Here is a 16,974-nt window from a genome sequence, read left to right as displayed (position 1 = left end):
TAGTAATTGGTTATCCAGTTTTCTCTCTGATCGCTCCCCGAGGGTGATGGTATTTGGCTCTCTGTTTTCTAACTTCTCCACTAATGCCAGTGTCCCCTAAGGTTCAATTCTTTCCCCCACTCTTTTCCTCTTGTATATCAATGACGTTCTTCCATTGACTGGAAATCCTATCCATAGTTTTACCGATGATAGCACACATTGCATTCAACTTTCCATTTTGAGGAACCTTGTCCTGCTCAATCAGCTTCATCTTCTTGAAAATCTGCTACCAATTCCTTAAATGCCGATCTTCAGTTAATTCTCCAGTGGGGCAAAGTCAACTTAGTTGAGCACATTACAAATATTGCTTCCTCTGCATCTAAAAATTTGGTTTTCTCTTTCGCTCTCGGCGTTACTTTTCTTCCAAACAGCTGCTCACTCTGTATAAATCGCAAATCCGCCCTGCCATGGAATATTGTTTCCACATCTGGGGTGGTGCCCCCAAAACCTCTCTCAGGCTTCTTCATTCCATTCAGAAGAGGGCAGTTAGGTTAATTAATGATTCATCTCTAACAGAGTCTCTCCACTCGCTTTCTCATAGACGCACTGTTTCTGCTGCATGCCTCTTCTACAGATACTTCCATGGGCACTGTTCTTCTGAATTGGCTTCTATAATTTCCGCTCTCTCTTTCAAAACAGTCCGAACACGTGCCGCCACCAGCCAACATCCATTTACTGTCCAACTTCAAACCCACAGAACCAACTTTTCATCTTCCTCATTTATTCATTCATCTGCCGTTTTCTGGAACAACCCTCCTTCATACGTGTTTCCTGAAAATTACAATATACAGAAGTTCAAGTCCAACGTCGACAGATATCTTATTTCGTCTTCCCAACCTCCAACCCAAGCACGGTACAAAGTACTATAGGTTCTAATACCTCTCGTGTTTGCGGTTCACATAAAAAAAAAAAAAAAAAAAAACGCTCCTTATCCCTACTAGCAAAATTCCTGTATATCATTGACAAGACCTCACGACTTTCTCTGGCAGCCTGTCTGCACTGCTCAGAAAACTTTGTATCTGACTGCAGAATTACCTCTAGTTCTTTTTTTCATTCTCTATCACCCTGAATGTAGTACCACACAGTTCGCAATATTCAGGGGTTACTGCTGCTTGTATGCAGTACTTTGCATTTGTCAATGTTAAACTTCAGTTTCCACTTGCCAGCCCACTGCCAAACTTTACTAGATACTGTTGCAGTAGTATACTGTCATTAGCAACGTCCAACCATTGTATCATCTGCAAACTACAACATTAAGCTTGATATTGCTTCATCCATATCATTGATAAATATACAAAACAACAATGGGCCCAATGCCGAACCCTGGGAGACTCCACAAATAACAGTGCAAGAAGAGAAGTCCCCACTAATTACCACTCTCTGTCTTCTCTCTTTATCCATAGCAGCAATTTGCCCTTAATACCATACTACTCCAATTTTTACAGTGGTCTTCCATGTACAATAGTATCAAAAGCTTTCCTGAAATCAAAGTATATGTTATCAAAATTATATTTTTGCATCCAGTTCCTTTGTAACCACATTATAGTATCCAATCAAATTTGTCAGACAACACTTTCTCTCAGCAAACACATGCTGTGTCTGAATTATTACTGCAGTCATGTCTAGATAATCCTGCCATGCTTCTTTAACCAGTGACTCCATTATTTTACCCAGGAACAGAAGTTAAACTAATAGGTCTGTAATTACTTGTGTCATTCATTGATCCGCTTTTGTGAATTGGGATCACATTTGCACATCTCCAGTCCATCGGGACTCTGGAGAGGTCCCCACGATTCCCAAAAAACATATATCACAAGAAAACTAAAAGAATCTTTACATTTTAAATAAAAAAATTTTGAGAAAATTTTGTACTGTAAATACGAGTCTCAAGCTAAAAATTTTGACTGATTAATAAGACATGCACTTATCGTATTTGAATACTGTGAACCCATTTAAATTGAAATGAATATATTTTGGTCCCTTGAAATTTGAATTAACAAGGTACTCTGATATACTGTAGTGCATTATTAACATTTGAAAATGTGGTTAATAAAGTGCTAAAAATGGAACTCTGCTGATTAGTTATTTCATTGAAGAGCATTTCATATTGTCAAAGAGGTAAATGGCAAAGTTACTGAAGTTGAAGGCTCAGATTTCGTTATGGTTAACTTGGAATTACTGATCAGAAAGGCAAGAGCTTTACCAATCAGTGAAACAGTTTTTATGAAATTATGCTGAAACTACACGTGTGGTAAACTAAGAAGCGAGTAGATATTTAAAATTCTGATTTCGTAAAAATAGTATTTTTTGGTTTTATTTAACATTATATAGGCCTTCGATGAGTCTTAATTGTACAACATCATAAACTTGCTGGAATAAGCTAAAATGCTTATACATCACCTTTATTAATACAATAAAAAAATATTCAGAATAACTCTGTCCTGCACAATAGAAAACCAGATTAAAAGCACACACACGCTGATTGTGATTTATAACTGTGAACAACGAGGCCTTATGAAAATATTAACCAATCATCCAAGGTGTTTTCCATAGAGCTACATTGGCCTGTCTTTTTCATTATATTCAAGCTTAATGCTAAATAAAAAAACAGGATTCAGCTGACCTTCAACCTGATGTGGTTTCAGTTTGGGAATGAGAAGTGGATCTATTTCTACTAGTTCTTCTTTACTTTCTGGATGAATTTCCAAAACAAGTTTCCTTGTTACTTCCTCCTGATTATCATTTTTTTCTACTATTTGATTGTACTGGAAAGCAAAAAAAAAAAAAAAAAAAAAGGAAGAAAAATATTAAATCTGGTGGATGATTCAGCATGAAATTTCATTTAAAATATATAAAAATAAGTTTTCCAATTATATAAAATAATCTCCCAATTCATGAACACTACCGCTCTTCTGAGTTGTTGTGTTTAACGACACAGAGGCTGCTAGGGCCATACTGTGTCTTCCTAATGGTGAATACGAAATACAGGAATACCTCGGTTAACGTTACCTCTGATAACGAAGCTATCAGAGGTAACGCAATTTCAATTTCAATATCAGAAGTCCGCAATTTCAAGCCCCATTTAACATAAAAAAAATATTCCAGTTTAATCACCTGAAATCTAAACAAACTGAAGAAATTACGGAAACCTTTTGGGCTTCTCGTGGTTGGTTCGAGAAATTTAAAAAACGGGCCAGGATTCATAGTGTAAAATTAACAGAAGCTGCAAATAAGTTTCCAGAAAAACTAAAGGAAATAATTGAACGTGAAAAATTTCCACCAAATTTGGTGTTCAGTGTTGACGAAAGCGGTTTGTTCTGGAAACGGCTACCAACAAAAAGCTTCATTTCTATTGAAGAAAAATCAGCTGCTGGGTTCAAAGCAGCCAAAGACCATTTAACGTTACTCTTTGGATCAAATGCCTCTGGCGATTATAAATTAAAATTGTTATTAGTTTACCATTCAGAAAATCCGAGGGCGTTAAAAGGTAACATAAAAATGAATTTACCTGTAATATGGAAAGCAAATAGAAAAGCGTGGGTTACCAAGGAGTTATTTACTGATTGGTTTGTTAACTGCTTTTGTCCTGAAGTAAAACGGTATTGTCAAAAAAACAACTTTGAAGAAAAAGCTCTTTTGTTGTTAGACAATGCTCCGGGACATCCTACTGATCTTAACACGTTGGACACATGCATTCCTGTCAAAGTTGTGTTTCTTCCAGCAAACACAACTTCCCTGATTCAACCATTGGATCAGGGAGTAATAGCATCATTTAAAGCTTATTATCTGCGTCGAACATTAAGCAGTTTAACTGAACTAGAGGATAAAGAGGAAATGACAGTTAAAAGTTTTTGGAAAAACTACACCATTAAAAACGCAATTGAAAACATTGATAGTTCTTGGAAAGAAGTCACTAAGAAATGCTTAAATGGAGTTTAGCACAAAATATGGCCAGAAGTTGTACTAGAAGAAGAAAATAACATACAAGAAATTAGAAAAGAAGTTATCCAGATGGCTCAATCAATAGGTTTCGAAAATGTCGATGAAGAGGATGTTAGAAATTTATTGAATGCAGAAGATGATGGTTTTTCAGTGGAAGATTTAGAAAACCTTGTTAGCAACGAAGACAAAGATAATGAAGACGGAGTTAAAGAAGTTCCTGCCGAAAAAGTGTTAACAACCAAAGATTTAAAAAGGTGCTTAAATGACATTGAAAACGTTTTAAATTTGTTTAGTGAAAATGATCCTGATTTAGGAAGAAGTTTTATTGTTAAGCGATCAGTGTTAAATGAATAACTCCGTATAGGCAATTGTTAAATGAAAGAGAAAAAAAGCATAAGCAATCAACTTTAGACTCATATTTTAAAATGTCATTTCACTTTGTATGTAAGTTGACTGTTTATTTAATAAAACTTTTCTTTGTTCGAAAAAAAAGCTTTTCATTTTATTTACGTAGGAACGTATCCCTATTCTAGCCATAGTATTTTTACCTCTGAAAACGAAGTTTCGCTTAACGAAGTAATTTCGTGGAACGCATCCTATTCGTTATTCGAGGCATGCCTTATTAGCTTAATTGTGATAACTATATTTTATGATATGTTCCTATATGATTTAGGAAAGTAAATAGTTCTTTCTGATTAAATTCATCTCCCAGAATCTGTAATAAATTTATTGATGACTGCATATTAGAAATTGACTTAAAGATGTCTAAGCGGATGGTTTCAAAGTGGGGACAGTCCACTAACAAATGTCGAATAGTCAGTTGAACTTCATATGATGTACATTGGGGAGCGCTGTCATTAATTAATAGATACAGGTGAGTGAGATGAGTATGTCCAATCCTTAGCCTTCCTAAAATTTTTTCATCTCGCCTGTTGTTTATGAAGCTGGATTGCCACAGCTTTGGCTCCGGTTTTATTTGGTAGAGTTTATTTCCTGGATATTCTTTCCAGATTAATTACCAGCTGTAGTAGTAGTAGTGGCATGTGATGCGAGAAAGCAAGTATATGAGCTTATGCAGCATCAGCCAAAAAAAAAAAATCACACCATTCCCTCCAAATGCCTGTCCAGTTCCTCCTTAAATTTATTCAACCTATAAACTTCCACGACAGATGGAAGTTTGTTCCAGCAATTAACCACCCGCTGGCTAAAGGCAAATTTCCGCACATCTATTCTACATCTGTCTTTTCTTAATTTGAATTTATGCCCCCTTAGGTTCGTAATCTGAACAAGTGGAAGGATCCCATCAGAATTCAGCGTGCTCAACCCATTCAAGGCCTTATACACTTCAATCAGATCAGCGCGTAGGTGCCTAGTCTCCAGCCACTGCAATTTGCAGAACTGAAGCTTCTCTTGGTAAGAGGATCCCTCCATTCCCCTCATCAATCTTGTTGCATTTCTCTATACACGCATTGAGGAAAGACAGATGTAGGATAGACGTGCGGAAATTTGCCTTTAGCCAGCGAGTGGTTGGCTGGTGGAACAGACTTCCATCCCTTGTCGTGGAAGTTGATAGCCTAAATAAGTTTAAAGCTCAGCTGGACAGGTATTTTGAACGAACAGAGGGGTGAAGAGGAAATGGTTTTTTTTTTTTTTTTTGGCTGATGCTGCATAAGCTTGCTTTCTTGCATCAAATGCCTCTACTAATGCTAATGCTAAAGTAAATCTACATCCTTACTAAAATGAGGCCTCCACACCTGAATGCAGTACTCAAGGCGTGGCCTGACCATTGCCTTATACAGAGGGACAATCACCTCCTTCTCCCTGATAGCAAAATTCCTATATATCATTAATAAAACCCCATGACCTGCCCTGGCAGCCTGTCTGCATTACTCAGAAAACTTCATATCTGACTGCACAATTACTTCCAGGTCTTTTTCATTTCTACCACCTTAAGTGTAGTACCACACAGTTGGTACGTTTCTCTGGAGTTACTTCTACCCATACTTTGCATTTGTCAAGGTTAAACTTCAGTTGCCATTTTTTAGCCCATCTGCCCAAATTATCTAGATCCTGATGCAGTAGCACACTGCCATTACTGTCATTAACAACCCTGCCAACCTTTGTATCACTGCAAACTTCGACATTAAGCCTGATATACCTTCATCAATATCACTGATAAATATACAAAACACCGAACCTTGTGGGACTCCACTAATAACATTAGTCCAAGAAGAGCAGCACCCATTGATTACCCCCTCTGTCTTCTCCCACTTAACCATCCTTTTATCCTTTGTAGCAGCTTACCATTAGTACCATTCTGCTCCAATTTGTACAATAGTCTTCCATGCGCAACAGTGTCAAAAGCTTTCCTGAAATCCAAATATATGATATCAAAATTATTTTTTGCATCCAGTTCCTTTGTAACCACATCATAATATTGTATCAAATTTGTCAGACATGATTTTCCCCTAACAAACCCATGCTGTGTCTGAATTATTACTGCAGTCTTGTCCAGATGATCCTGCAATGCATCTTTAACCAGTGACTCCATGATTTTACCCGAAACAGAAGTTAAACTAACTGGTCTGTAATTACTCATGTCACCCTTCGATCCCCCTTTGTGAATTGGGGATACATTTGCACATCTCCAGTCCGTGGGAACCTCCCCTGAGTCCAAGGATGCTCTCATAATTATGGCTAAGGGTTTGCTTAGTTGCTTTGCCGCCTCCTTTAATATAACTGGATAGATCCCATCCACCCCAGGTGCTTTTCTTATGTTTAACTTCAATTTCTCCTCCTCTTTTCTCTCAGTTATTACAAAATCATTAAGTATCCTGCTACAATTTGATAACCTTCTGCCATTTTCAAACCTTAATAATTCCTCATGTGTGAATGTAGATGCAAAATACTCATTCAGTTTGTTTGCTATCTGAGCAGGATCATCAACAGTCGAACCATCGATGTCAAGTGGACCAATCAGATTCATCCCCTTCCTTTTAGAGTTTATATAAGTAAAGAAATCCTTGCTGTTTTTCTTAGCATCTTTTGCCAAGGATTTCTCGTAATCTGCCTTCGCCTGCCTAACTTCCTTTGTGACCTGATTACAGACTAGCTTATATCTGCCATAGGCTTCTGAGTTGCTTGATAATTTATATGCATCCCATGCATTTTTCTTCTCTGTTACGAATCTCATTAGTTCATTAGATAACCATTTAGGCCTAAACCTTGAACAATATTTCTTAATAGGTATGAAACTTTTAGTAGTTTCCACGATTAATTCCTTGAATGCTTCCCACTTAGAATTTGTGTTTGTATTCTGTATATGGAACTTGAAAAGTCTGCGAAATAGTGGTTTCTGGTTGTTTGGCTGCATGATCTGCTCTTTCATTGCCGGCTATTCCAGAATGTCCCTGGATCCAGCAGAATGTCACAGTTTGGTTCAATTCCTTACAGGCAAGTAACTTAGAATTAATCTGTTTTATTACAGGGTGAGAGGAGTTGGTATTAGTATTTATGGCAGAGACAGCACTGAGTGAGTCAATGTACATTAAAGCAGACGGAATTAGATGTTCAATAATGTGATCCACAGCTAAGTTTATAGCATAGAGCTCAGCAGTGAAGATACTGCATTCTATTTGAAATGAGACAGAAGTGCTAAATGATGGGAAGACTGCAGCAGCACCTAATTGGGTCTTTGTTTTTGATTCATCTGTATAGATTTCACACGCGTTTGAATTAGAAAGGGTGTAAGTTGCATGTAACTGTGCGATATTGGAAGGAGACAGCGTGTTCTTTCCCCAATGTTGAAAGTAGTCATCATATATTGCACAGATATTTTTCCAGGGTGGATCTGGTGGTGTTTTGCCCTGAAATATACTGCTGATTTCTATGTTCCATGATTTTTTTTTTTATGTGAACCCCAAACACGAGAGGTATTAGAACCTATAGTACTTAGTACTGTGCTTGGGTTGGAGGTTGGGAAGACAAAAGAAGATATTTGTTGACATTGGACTTGAAGTTCTGCAGATTGAAATTTTCAGGAAATACGTATGAAGGAAGGTTGTTCCAGAAAACGGCAGTTGAATGAACAAACGAGGAAGATGAAAAGTTGGTTCTGTGGGTTTGAAGTTGGACGGTAAATGGATGTTGGTGGGTGGCAGCACGTGTTCGGACTGTTTTGAAAGAGAGAGCAGGAATTATAGAAGCCAATTCAGAAGAACAGTGCGCATTGAAGTATCTGTAGAACAGGCATGCAGCAGAAACAGTATGTCTATGAGACAGCGAGTGGAGAACCTCTGTTAGAGATGAATCATTAATTAACCTAACTGCCCTCTTCTGAATGGAATCTAGAAGCCTGAGAGAGGTTTTGGGGGCACCACTCCAGATGTGGCAACAATATTCCATGGTAGGGCGGATTTCCGATTTATACAGAGTGAGCAGCTGTTTGGAAGAAAATTAACGCCGAGAGCGAAAGAGAAAACCCAGTTTTTTAGATGGACAGGAAGCAATATTTGTAATGTGCTTGTGCCAAGAGAGATTAGAAGTCAGTGTAATCCCCAAAAGAGATATATCATTTTGCCTAGAAATCGGAGTGTCACTAAAGATAAGCATAGGAGCAGACGAATCCTTTTTGCGAGATATAAGACAAGACTGAGTTTTAGAAGGGTTGAAATCCACTAAGTAGTCTTTGCCCCTCTGGAGAATTACCTCAAGATTGGCATTTAAGGGATTGGTAGCAGATTTTCGAGAAGTTGAAGCTGATTGAGCAGGACAAGGTTTCGCAAAATGGAAAGTGGAATGCAATGTGCTATCATCGGCAAAACTATGGATAGCATTTCCAGTCAATGGAAGAAGGTCATTAATATACAAGAGGAAAATAGTGGAGGAAAGAACTGAACCTTGGGGGACAACGGCATTAGTGGAGAAGTTAGAAGACAGAGAGCCATCTACCATCACCCTCAGTGAGCGATCAGAGAGAAAACTGGATAGCCAATTACTAAAAACAGTTGGCAAACCATAAGATGGAAGCTTGTTGAGAAGACCTTTATGCCAAACATGATCAAAAGCTTTTGAGATGTCAAGAGCAAATACTTGTGTTTCACCAAACCTTTCCATTGAATTAGTCCATAAATGGGTAACATAAGCCAGAATATCACCAGTGGATCGACACTGACAGAATCCATACTGGCGATCTTGATCAGACGGAAGGTTTCTAGGTAGTTTAAGAGTTGGTGGTTAATTGATTTCTCCATTACTTTAGAAAGATTAGAAGTAATTGCTATGGGACAATAATTGGATGGGCGGGATTTGTTACCCTTTTTAGGAACTGGCTGGATATGAGCAAATTTCCAAGCAGCAGGAAAAACACCTTTCGGATAGGAGTAAGTTCAGGAGCACAGGTTTTGAGAACAAATGGAGAAATACCATCACGACATGGAGCTTCCTTAGCATCAAGATTCATCAAAATCCTTCTGATATCCTTTTGACGGAAGACCACAGGAGGCATTGAATGGAGCGTGTTGGGAATGGAGGGAGGTGTTTTACCAAGATCATTAATACGTGAGCTGGAAGAAAAATGGGATGCTAGCAGGTCAGCTTTATCCTTGGCTGATGCGACAACAGAACCATCTGGTTTGGACAGAGGTGGGAGCACAGATGGGCAAAAGTTGTGGCCAATAGCTTTGGCAAGGGACCAGAATGTTCGGCTACCATTAGGGCAAGAAGCAAGTTTTCTACTCTTAACCTGTTCAAACTCTAGTTTGGACTGATTAATAACTGATTTACAATTGTTGCGAGTTTTGGTGTAGGCAGAAAATGAAACTGAAGAATTAGAAACAAGCCAATTACAATAAGCAACATTCTTCTCTTGAACAGCCTTAGCACATTTACTGGAAAACCAAGGTTAAGATTAAGGACGAGATTTTAAAGTAGAGTGTGGGATAAAGGATTCCATTCCTGCCAAAATAATTTCACTGACACGATCTAAGCAAACGTTGACATCAGAAGTTTTGAAACAGTAATCCAACCATGGAAAAGAAGAAAAGAAGTCTCACAGGTCATCCCATTTTGCATTCTTGTAATGCCAAACAACACGAGGTTGGGAATAGCCATGAGATAAACGTTCCATTGGAGAAGAGAGAATCACCAAGTTGTGATCTGAAGTGCCTAAAGGACCTCTCACTTCGACCGTGTACTTAGAAGGGTTGTTTGTGAGAAAAAGATAGCATATTGGCTGTATGATTAGGATTGTCCGGTATTCTTGTAGGTAAATGGACAATCTGTGCTAGGTCATTAGTAATTGCAAAAGACTGAGCATCTCGACCTGCTGGTTCAGTGTGACTAGAAAACAGAAGCCAGCTGGAGTTGTGAACATTAAAATCACCAAGGAAAATTACCTCACTGTTAGGAAAGTTGGACTGGAGAAAGTCAAGTTGCAAAGAGAGGAAGTCAAAGAGCTCCAAGTGATTAGTGGAGTTGGAAAAACAGTAGAGAAAACAGATGAATTTGACACAATGAGGTAGAGAGATTTTAAGCCAGAGAAGATCAAAAAGAGGAGATTCCAAATTGCCAAGTCTCTGACAGGGAATGTCATAACGGACAGATGCACAAGTACCACCTTTGAGGCGAAAGGAATCATACAGCGAATAATTTGGGCATCTGAGATGAGCAGTAGTTGAATCAACCGATAATTGAGATTCTGTTAGGAAAAAAGTACATGGGGTTTGGCAGACTGCAAGTGGAAATGGACATTGTTGAGATCAGAATTGAGACCACGTATATTTGTGAAATGAATTAGGAAGTGCTTGGGAGGTTTAGATCTTTTCGCAGATAAGCTTGCTCTATTAGTTTGACAATTAGAATAAGTAGCAACCTGGAGCGAGGGGTGTTGGGGGTTTCAGGGACGGGTGGCAGTCATCGTGAAACAGGTGGGTATATGGGATGTGTTAGAGTAACTAAGAATAAGAATAGGTGCACGTATGCCAATGCTAGAAGTATAGTAAATAAATTTGATGAATTTGAAGTGTTGGTCAAGACATCAAAGGCGGATATTGTTGGGATATCAAAGACATGGTGTCACACTGATATAAGGAATGCCAAACTGGAATTTGGGGAGTACAATGTGTACAGAAAGGATAGACAGGATAGGAAGGGAGGAGGTGTTATGTTGTTAATTAAGAAAAACATAAAAATCAAAAGTGCATCCAGTTGATATAGATGAACAGCGCACTGTTGAGTCAGTTTGGTGTGACATAAGCACTGCGAAAGCAAAAATTAGAGTAGGAGTGTGTTATAGGCCTAATGACTCGAATGAGTACAGTGAACAATTGTACAGAGAAATAGAGTGGGCTAGTAAATCGGAATGTCTTATAATGGAGGATTTTAACTTCCCAGATATTGACTGGAACTTGTGGGTTGGGCACTCACACACTAGTCAGACTTTTGTGGATTTATTGGATGATTGTTTTCTGCAGCAGCATGTTCGAGAGGCAACCAGAGAAAGTAATACTCTTGATCTGGTTATCAGCAGTTTTCATTCATGTATTAGGAATTTGCAGATTAAAGAACCACTAGGTGGCAGTGATCACAGTGTACTGACGTGGGATTTACTTAAAGATTTAATTACCATCAGGGGTAAAGGAAAGGGTTTTTGCTTCCGTAAAGGCGAGTACAGTGGTCTCCGACAGTTTTTAAATTCTGTACAGTGTGATCAACTGACGATGTTACCAACAGTAAATTCTAAGTGGGAAGCATTCAAGGAATTAATCGTGGAAGCTCCTAAAAGTTTCATACCTATTAAGAAATATTGTTCAAGCTTTAGGCCTAAATGGTTGTCAAATGAACTGAGACTTGCAACAGAGAAGAAAAATGCATGGGATGCATATAAATTATCAAGCGACTCAGAAGCCTATGGCAGATATAAGTCAATCTGTAATCAGGTCACAAAGGAGGTTCGGCAGGCAAAGGCAGATTACGAGAAATCCTTGGCAAAAGATGCTAAGAAAAACAGCAAGGATTTCTTTACTTATATAAACTCTAAAAGGAAGGGGATGAATCTGATTGGTCCACTTGACATCGATGGTTCGACTGTTGATGATCTTGCTCAGATAGCAAACAAACTGAATGAGTATTTTGCATCTACATTCACACGTGAGGAATTATTAAGGTTTGAAAATGGCAGAAGGTTATCAAATTGTAGCAGGGTGCTTAATGATCTTGTAATAACTGAGAGCAAAGGGGAAGAGAAATTGTTGAAGTTAAACGTAAGAAAAGCACCTGGGGTGGATGGGATCTATCCAGTTATATTAAAGGAGGCGGCAAGGCAACTAAGCAAACCCTTAGCAATAATTATGAGAGCATCCTTGGACTCAGGGGAGGTTCCCACGGACTGGAGATGTGCAAATGTATCCCCAATTCACAAAGGGGAATCGAAGGGTGACACGAGTAATTACAGACCTGTTAGTTTAACTCCTGTTCCGGGTAAAATAATGGAGTCGCTGGTTAAGGATGCATTGCAGGATCATCTAGACAAGACTGCAGCAATAATTCAGACACAGCATGGGTTTGTTAAGGGAAAGTCTTGTCTGACAAATTTGATAGGATATTATGATGTGGTTACAAAGGAACTGGATGCAAAAAACAATTTTGATATCATATATTTGGATTTCAGGAAAGCTTTTGACACTGTTGCGCATGGAAGACTATTGTACAAATTGGAGCAGAATGGTATTAAGGCTAAGTTGCTACAATGGATAAAAGGATGGTTAAGTGCGAGAAGACAGAGGGTGGTAATCAATGGGTGCTGCTCTTCTTGGACTAATGTTATTAGTGGAGTCCCACAGGGTTCGGTGTTAGGTCCACTGTTGTTTTGTATATTTATCAATGATATTGATGAAGGTATATCAGGCTTAATGTCGAAGTTTGCAGATGATACAAAGGTTGGCAGGGTTGTTAATGACAGTAATGGCAGTCTGCTACTGCAACAGGATCTAGATAATTTGGGCAGATGGGCTAAGAAGTGGCAACTGAAGTTTAAACTTGACAAATGCAAAGTACTGCATATGGGTAGAAACAACCCCAGAGAAACGTACCGACTGTGTGGTACAGGTGAACCCCGCTTAACGCTGATAATGCGTTCCGGAAAAACAGAGCGCTAAGTGAATCTGCGCTAAGCGAGCGCCGCATTCCCATAAGATAACATATGTATTTGTGAGTTGCGGTCGGTGCCATAGAATATTTCCTAATCAATAATAAACGGCAGTGAAAAGATGCACAAATGTTGGTCAAAATATTTAATATTCAAATATTCGTACATATAAAATATTCTGCATTACATAAGTATATAATTATGTGGTAACTACTTACGTATCAAAATTAAACTTAAAATTCCAATTAAAATCATGAATTTAATTGATCTAAATTGATTTAATTTAATTGATGAATTTAATTGTGAAAAATGTGTCGATTTTGGGTTGAGCTTTACTAGTACTTAAATGGTTCCAATAGCTTACTAGTTTTAAATGGTTTCGATTTTTTTTTTTTTTTTTAGGTGAGTTTTCTTTTGATCATCATATAGGCTAATCTCTCTCCCTCTCTCTCTCTCTCTCTCTCTCTCTCTCTCTCTCTCTCTCTCTCTCTCTCTTTATTATATATAATATTTAACATAACTGAATTCTGCATTGGATATTATCTTCAATAAAATTAGTCTTTCCATTTCAATCCTAATAGCCGACCTAGTCCTAGTTGCTAGCAGTGGAAAAGCTATCTTTCCCGCTGCTAAAATTAATTCTTTATTTTTTCATAACTGTTCTTACAGTTTAACTTGCAAGTCCTAAATTATGGCACATATCCGCTTGTCTTTGACCGGATCGATTCGCTTCAATACGTCTAATTTAATTTTCAAATTCGGTCTTTTTCTTACATTTATAGTCTTCGTACTGGGCCCGGACGTTGTTGCTTTTTCATTCTTATCGGCCATTATTAACTCTTCGAAAATGTAACTGCGTTGGTTGCATTAATTACGATACAATGTTCGAGTAAACTGTTCGTTACGCACGATGTCTAATACTGTACTGAGTGATGACTAGACTTCGTATAAATGCATATAACGCAAATATTACAAGCAATATACTTGATCATTTTTTAAAATGTTGATCTTGGAACTACGTAACAAGTCACTGTACTGCAATTAAATTAGTGGTGAGAGAATTTCACTGAGCGTGGGAATATTTCTCAAGTCGGCATGGGAAACGTTTTAACCGTATTTTTATATTCATTTTCAAGTTATCGGCTCCATCAAAGGAAACGATTTCGTTAAATATGCCAAAAATGCAATCTGTAAAAGAGCGTTATAGTGATCTGTGACAGCGTTATAGTCAGATACGGGTTATAATATAAGAACAGCGTTATAGCGAATCAGCGTAAAGCGAACCGCGTTATAACAGGGGCCTGCTGTACTACACTTAAGGTGGTAGAAAATGAAAAAGACCTGGGAGTAATTGTGCAGTCAGATATGAAGCTCTCTGAGCAATGCAGACAGGCTGCCAGGGCAGGTCATGGGGTTTTGTCAATGATATATAGGAATTTTGCTAGCAGGGAAAGGGAGGTGATTATCCCTCTGTATAAGGCAATGGTCAGGCCACGCCTTGAGTACTGCGTACAGGTCTGGAGACCTCATTTTAGGAAGGATGTAGATTTACTTGAGCGCGTACAGAGAAGGGCAACAAGATTGGTGAGGGGAATGAAGGGATCCTCTTACCAAGAGAGGCTTAAGTTCTGCAAATTGCAGTGGCTGGAGACTAGGCACCTGTGCACTGATCTGATTGAGGTATATAAGGCCTAGAATGGATTGAGCACGCTGAATTCTGATGGGATTCTTCCACTTGTTTAGATTACGAACCTAAGGGAGCATAAATTCAAATTAAGAAAAGACAGATGTAGAATAGATATGCGGAAATTTGCCTTTAGCCAGCGGGTGGTTAATTGCTGGAACAAACTTCCATCTGTCGTTGTGGAAGTTGATAGCTTGAATAAATTTAAGGAGGAACTGGACAGGCATTTGGAGGGAATGGTGTGATTTTTTTTTTTTTTTTTGGCTGATGCTGCATAAGCTCATACATTTGCTTTCTTGCATCACATGCCACTACTACTACTACTACTATTACTAATTAACAAAGGGGGATCGAAGGGTGACACGAGGAATTACAGACCAGTTAGTTAAACTTCTGTTCGGGTAAAATAATGGAGTCGCTGGTTAAAGATGCATTGCAGGATCATCTAGACAAGACTGCAGCAATAATTCAGACACAGCATGGGTTGTCAAGGGAAAGTCTTGTCTGACAAATTTGACAGGATATTATGATGTGGTTACAAAGGAACTGGATGCAAAAAATAATTTTGATATCATATATTTGGATTTCACGAAAGCTTTTGACGCTGTTGCGCATGGAAGACTATTGTACAAATTGGAGCAGAATGGTATTAAGGGTAAGTTGGTACAATGGATAAAAGGATGGTTAAGTGCGAGAAGACAGAGGGTGGTAATCAATGGGTGCTGCTCTTCTTGGACTAATGTTATTAGTGGAGTCCCACAGGGTTCGGTGTAGGGTCCACTGTTGTTTTGTATATTTATCTATGATACTGATGAAGGTATATCAGGCTTAGTGTCGAAGTTTGCAGATGATACAAAGATTGGCAGGGTTGTTAATGACAGTAATGGCAGTGTGCTACTGCAACAGGATCTAGATAATTTGGGCAGATGGGCTAAGAAATGGCAACTGAAGCTTAACCTTGACAAATGCAAAGTACTGCATATGGGTAGAAGTAACCCCAGAGAAACATACCAACTGTGTGGTACTACACTTAAGGTGGTAGAAAATGAAGAAAACCTGGGAGTAATTGTGCAGTCAGATATGAAGTTTTCTGAACAATGCAGACAGGCTGCCAGGGCAGGTCATGGGGTTTTGTCAATGATATATAGGAATTTTTCTAGCAGGGAAAAGGAGGTGATTATCCCTCTGTATAAGGCAATGGTCAGGCTACGCCTTTAGTACTGCGTACAGATCTGGAGGCCTCATTTTAGGAAGGATGTAGATTTACTTGAGTGTGTACAGAGAAGGGCAACAAGATTGGTGAGGGGAATGAAGGGATCCTCTTATCAAGAGAGGCTTCAGTTCTGCAAATTGCAGTGGCTGGAGACTAGGCACCTACGCGCTGATCTGATTGAGGTGTATAAGGCCTTGAATCGGTTCAGCACGCTGAATTCTGATGGGATCCTTCCACTTGTTCAGATTACAAACCTAAGGGGGCATAAATTCAAATTAAGAAAAGAGAGATGTAGAATAGATGTGCGGAAGTTTGCCTTTAGCCAGCGGGTGGTTAATTGCTGGAACAAACTTCCATCTGTCGTTGTGGAAATTGATAGGTTTTATAAATTTAAAGAGGAACTGGATAGGTATTTGGAGGGAATGGTGTGATTTTTTTTTTTTTTTTTGGCTGATGCTGCATAAGCTCATACATTTGCTTTCTTGCATCCCATGCCACCACTACTACTACTACTACTACTACTAATTCATGATGTATTCAATAGTAAGAAAAAGTGGGTGGGACATGCTGTATGAAGTAATGAAATTTTTAGATATGGCATATACGTGGTAAGAATATACCCAGAGCCTCGACAATGCTCCCCGCATACGCACTACTCGGACTTCCTCTAGTCACTATCTGGCAGAGTAGAGGTAGCAAGATTATACGCTAGCTGATCCGGAAGCCTCCTAGAGAGTTACCAATAGGTTCGAGCCGGTGTACTAACTAGCGGCCGGCCTGTGAACACCGTTTTAGAGCTGTACCCTCGAAATGTAAGGAATATTGGATCTCGCCACGACGTTCATCATAACCTCAAAAGTCATCAATCATGCTGCATGATGGAAGAGATAGGGAAGGGCTCCATTGAGCCAGTTCCTTAAATCTAAGTGGAGCAGGTCGGTTTTCATTCGG

At 38.8% G+C, this 16,974-nt stretch overlaps 1 protein-coding gene across 3 annotated transcripts in view; it reads right to left on the bottom strand.

Annotated features, from left to right (window-relative positions):
- The window catches only part of XNP (ATRX chromatin remodeler XNP), a 664,672-nt gene that overhangs the window by 408,640 nt on the left and 239,058 nt on the right, over nucleotides 1-16,974 (bottom strand). For all 3 annotated transcript variants that reach the window (XM_090383634.1, XM_090383636.1, XM_090383635.1), the window contains exon 12: nucleotides 2,663-2,804. In XM_090383634.1, coding sequence (XP_090239760.1) covers nucleotides 2,663-2,804 — 142 coding nt within the window. The remainder of the gene's footprint in view (nucleotides 1-2,662; nucleotides 2,805-16,974) is intronic.

The sequence above is a fragment of the Mastigoproctus giganteus genome, chromosome 10 (genome assembly GCF_048544385.1).
Source record: "Mastigoproctus giganteus isolate SK-2022 chromosome 10, ASM4854438v1, whole genome shotgun sequence".
NCBI lineage: Eukaryota > Metazoa > Arthropoda > Arachnida > Uropygi > Thelyphonidae > Mastigoproctus > Mastigoproctus giganteus.
Note: the sequence above shows the minus strand (reverse complement) of the source record. Positions and strands in the feature narration are given on the sequence as shown.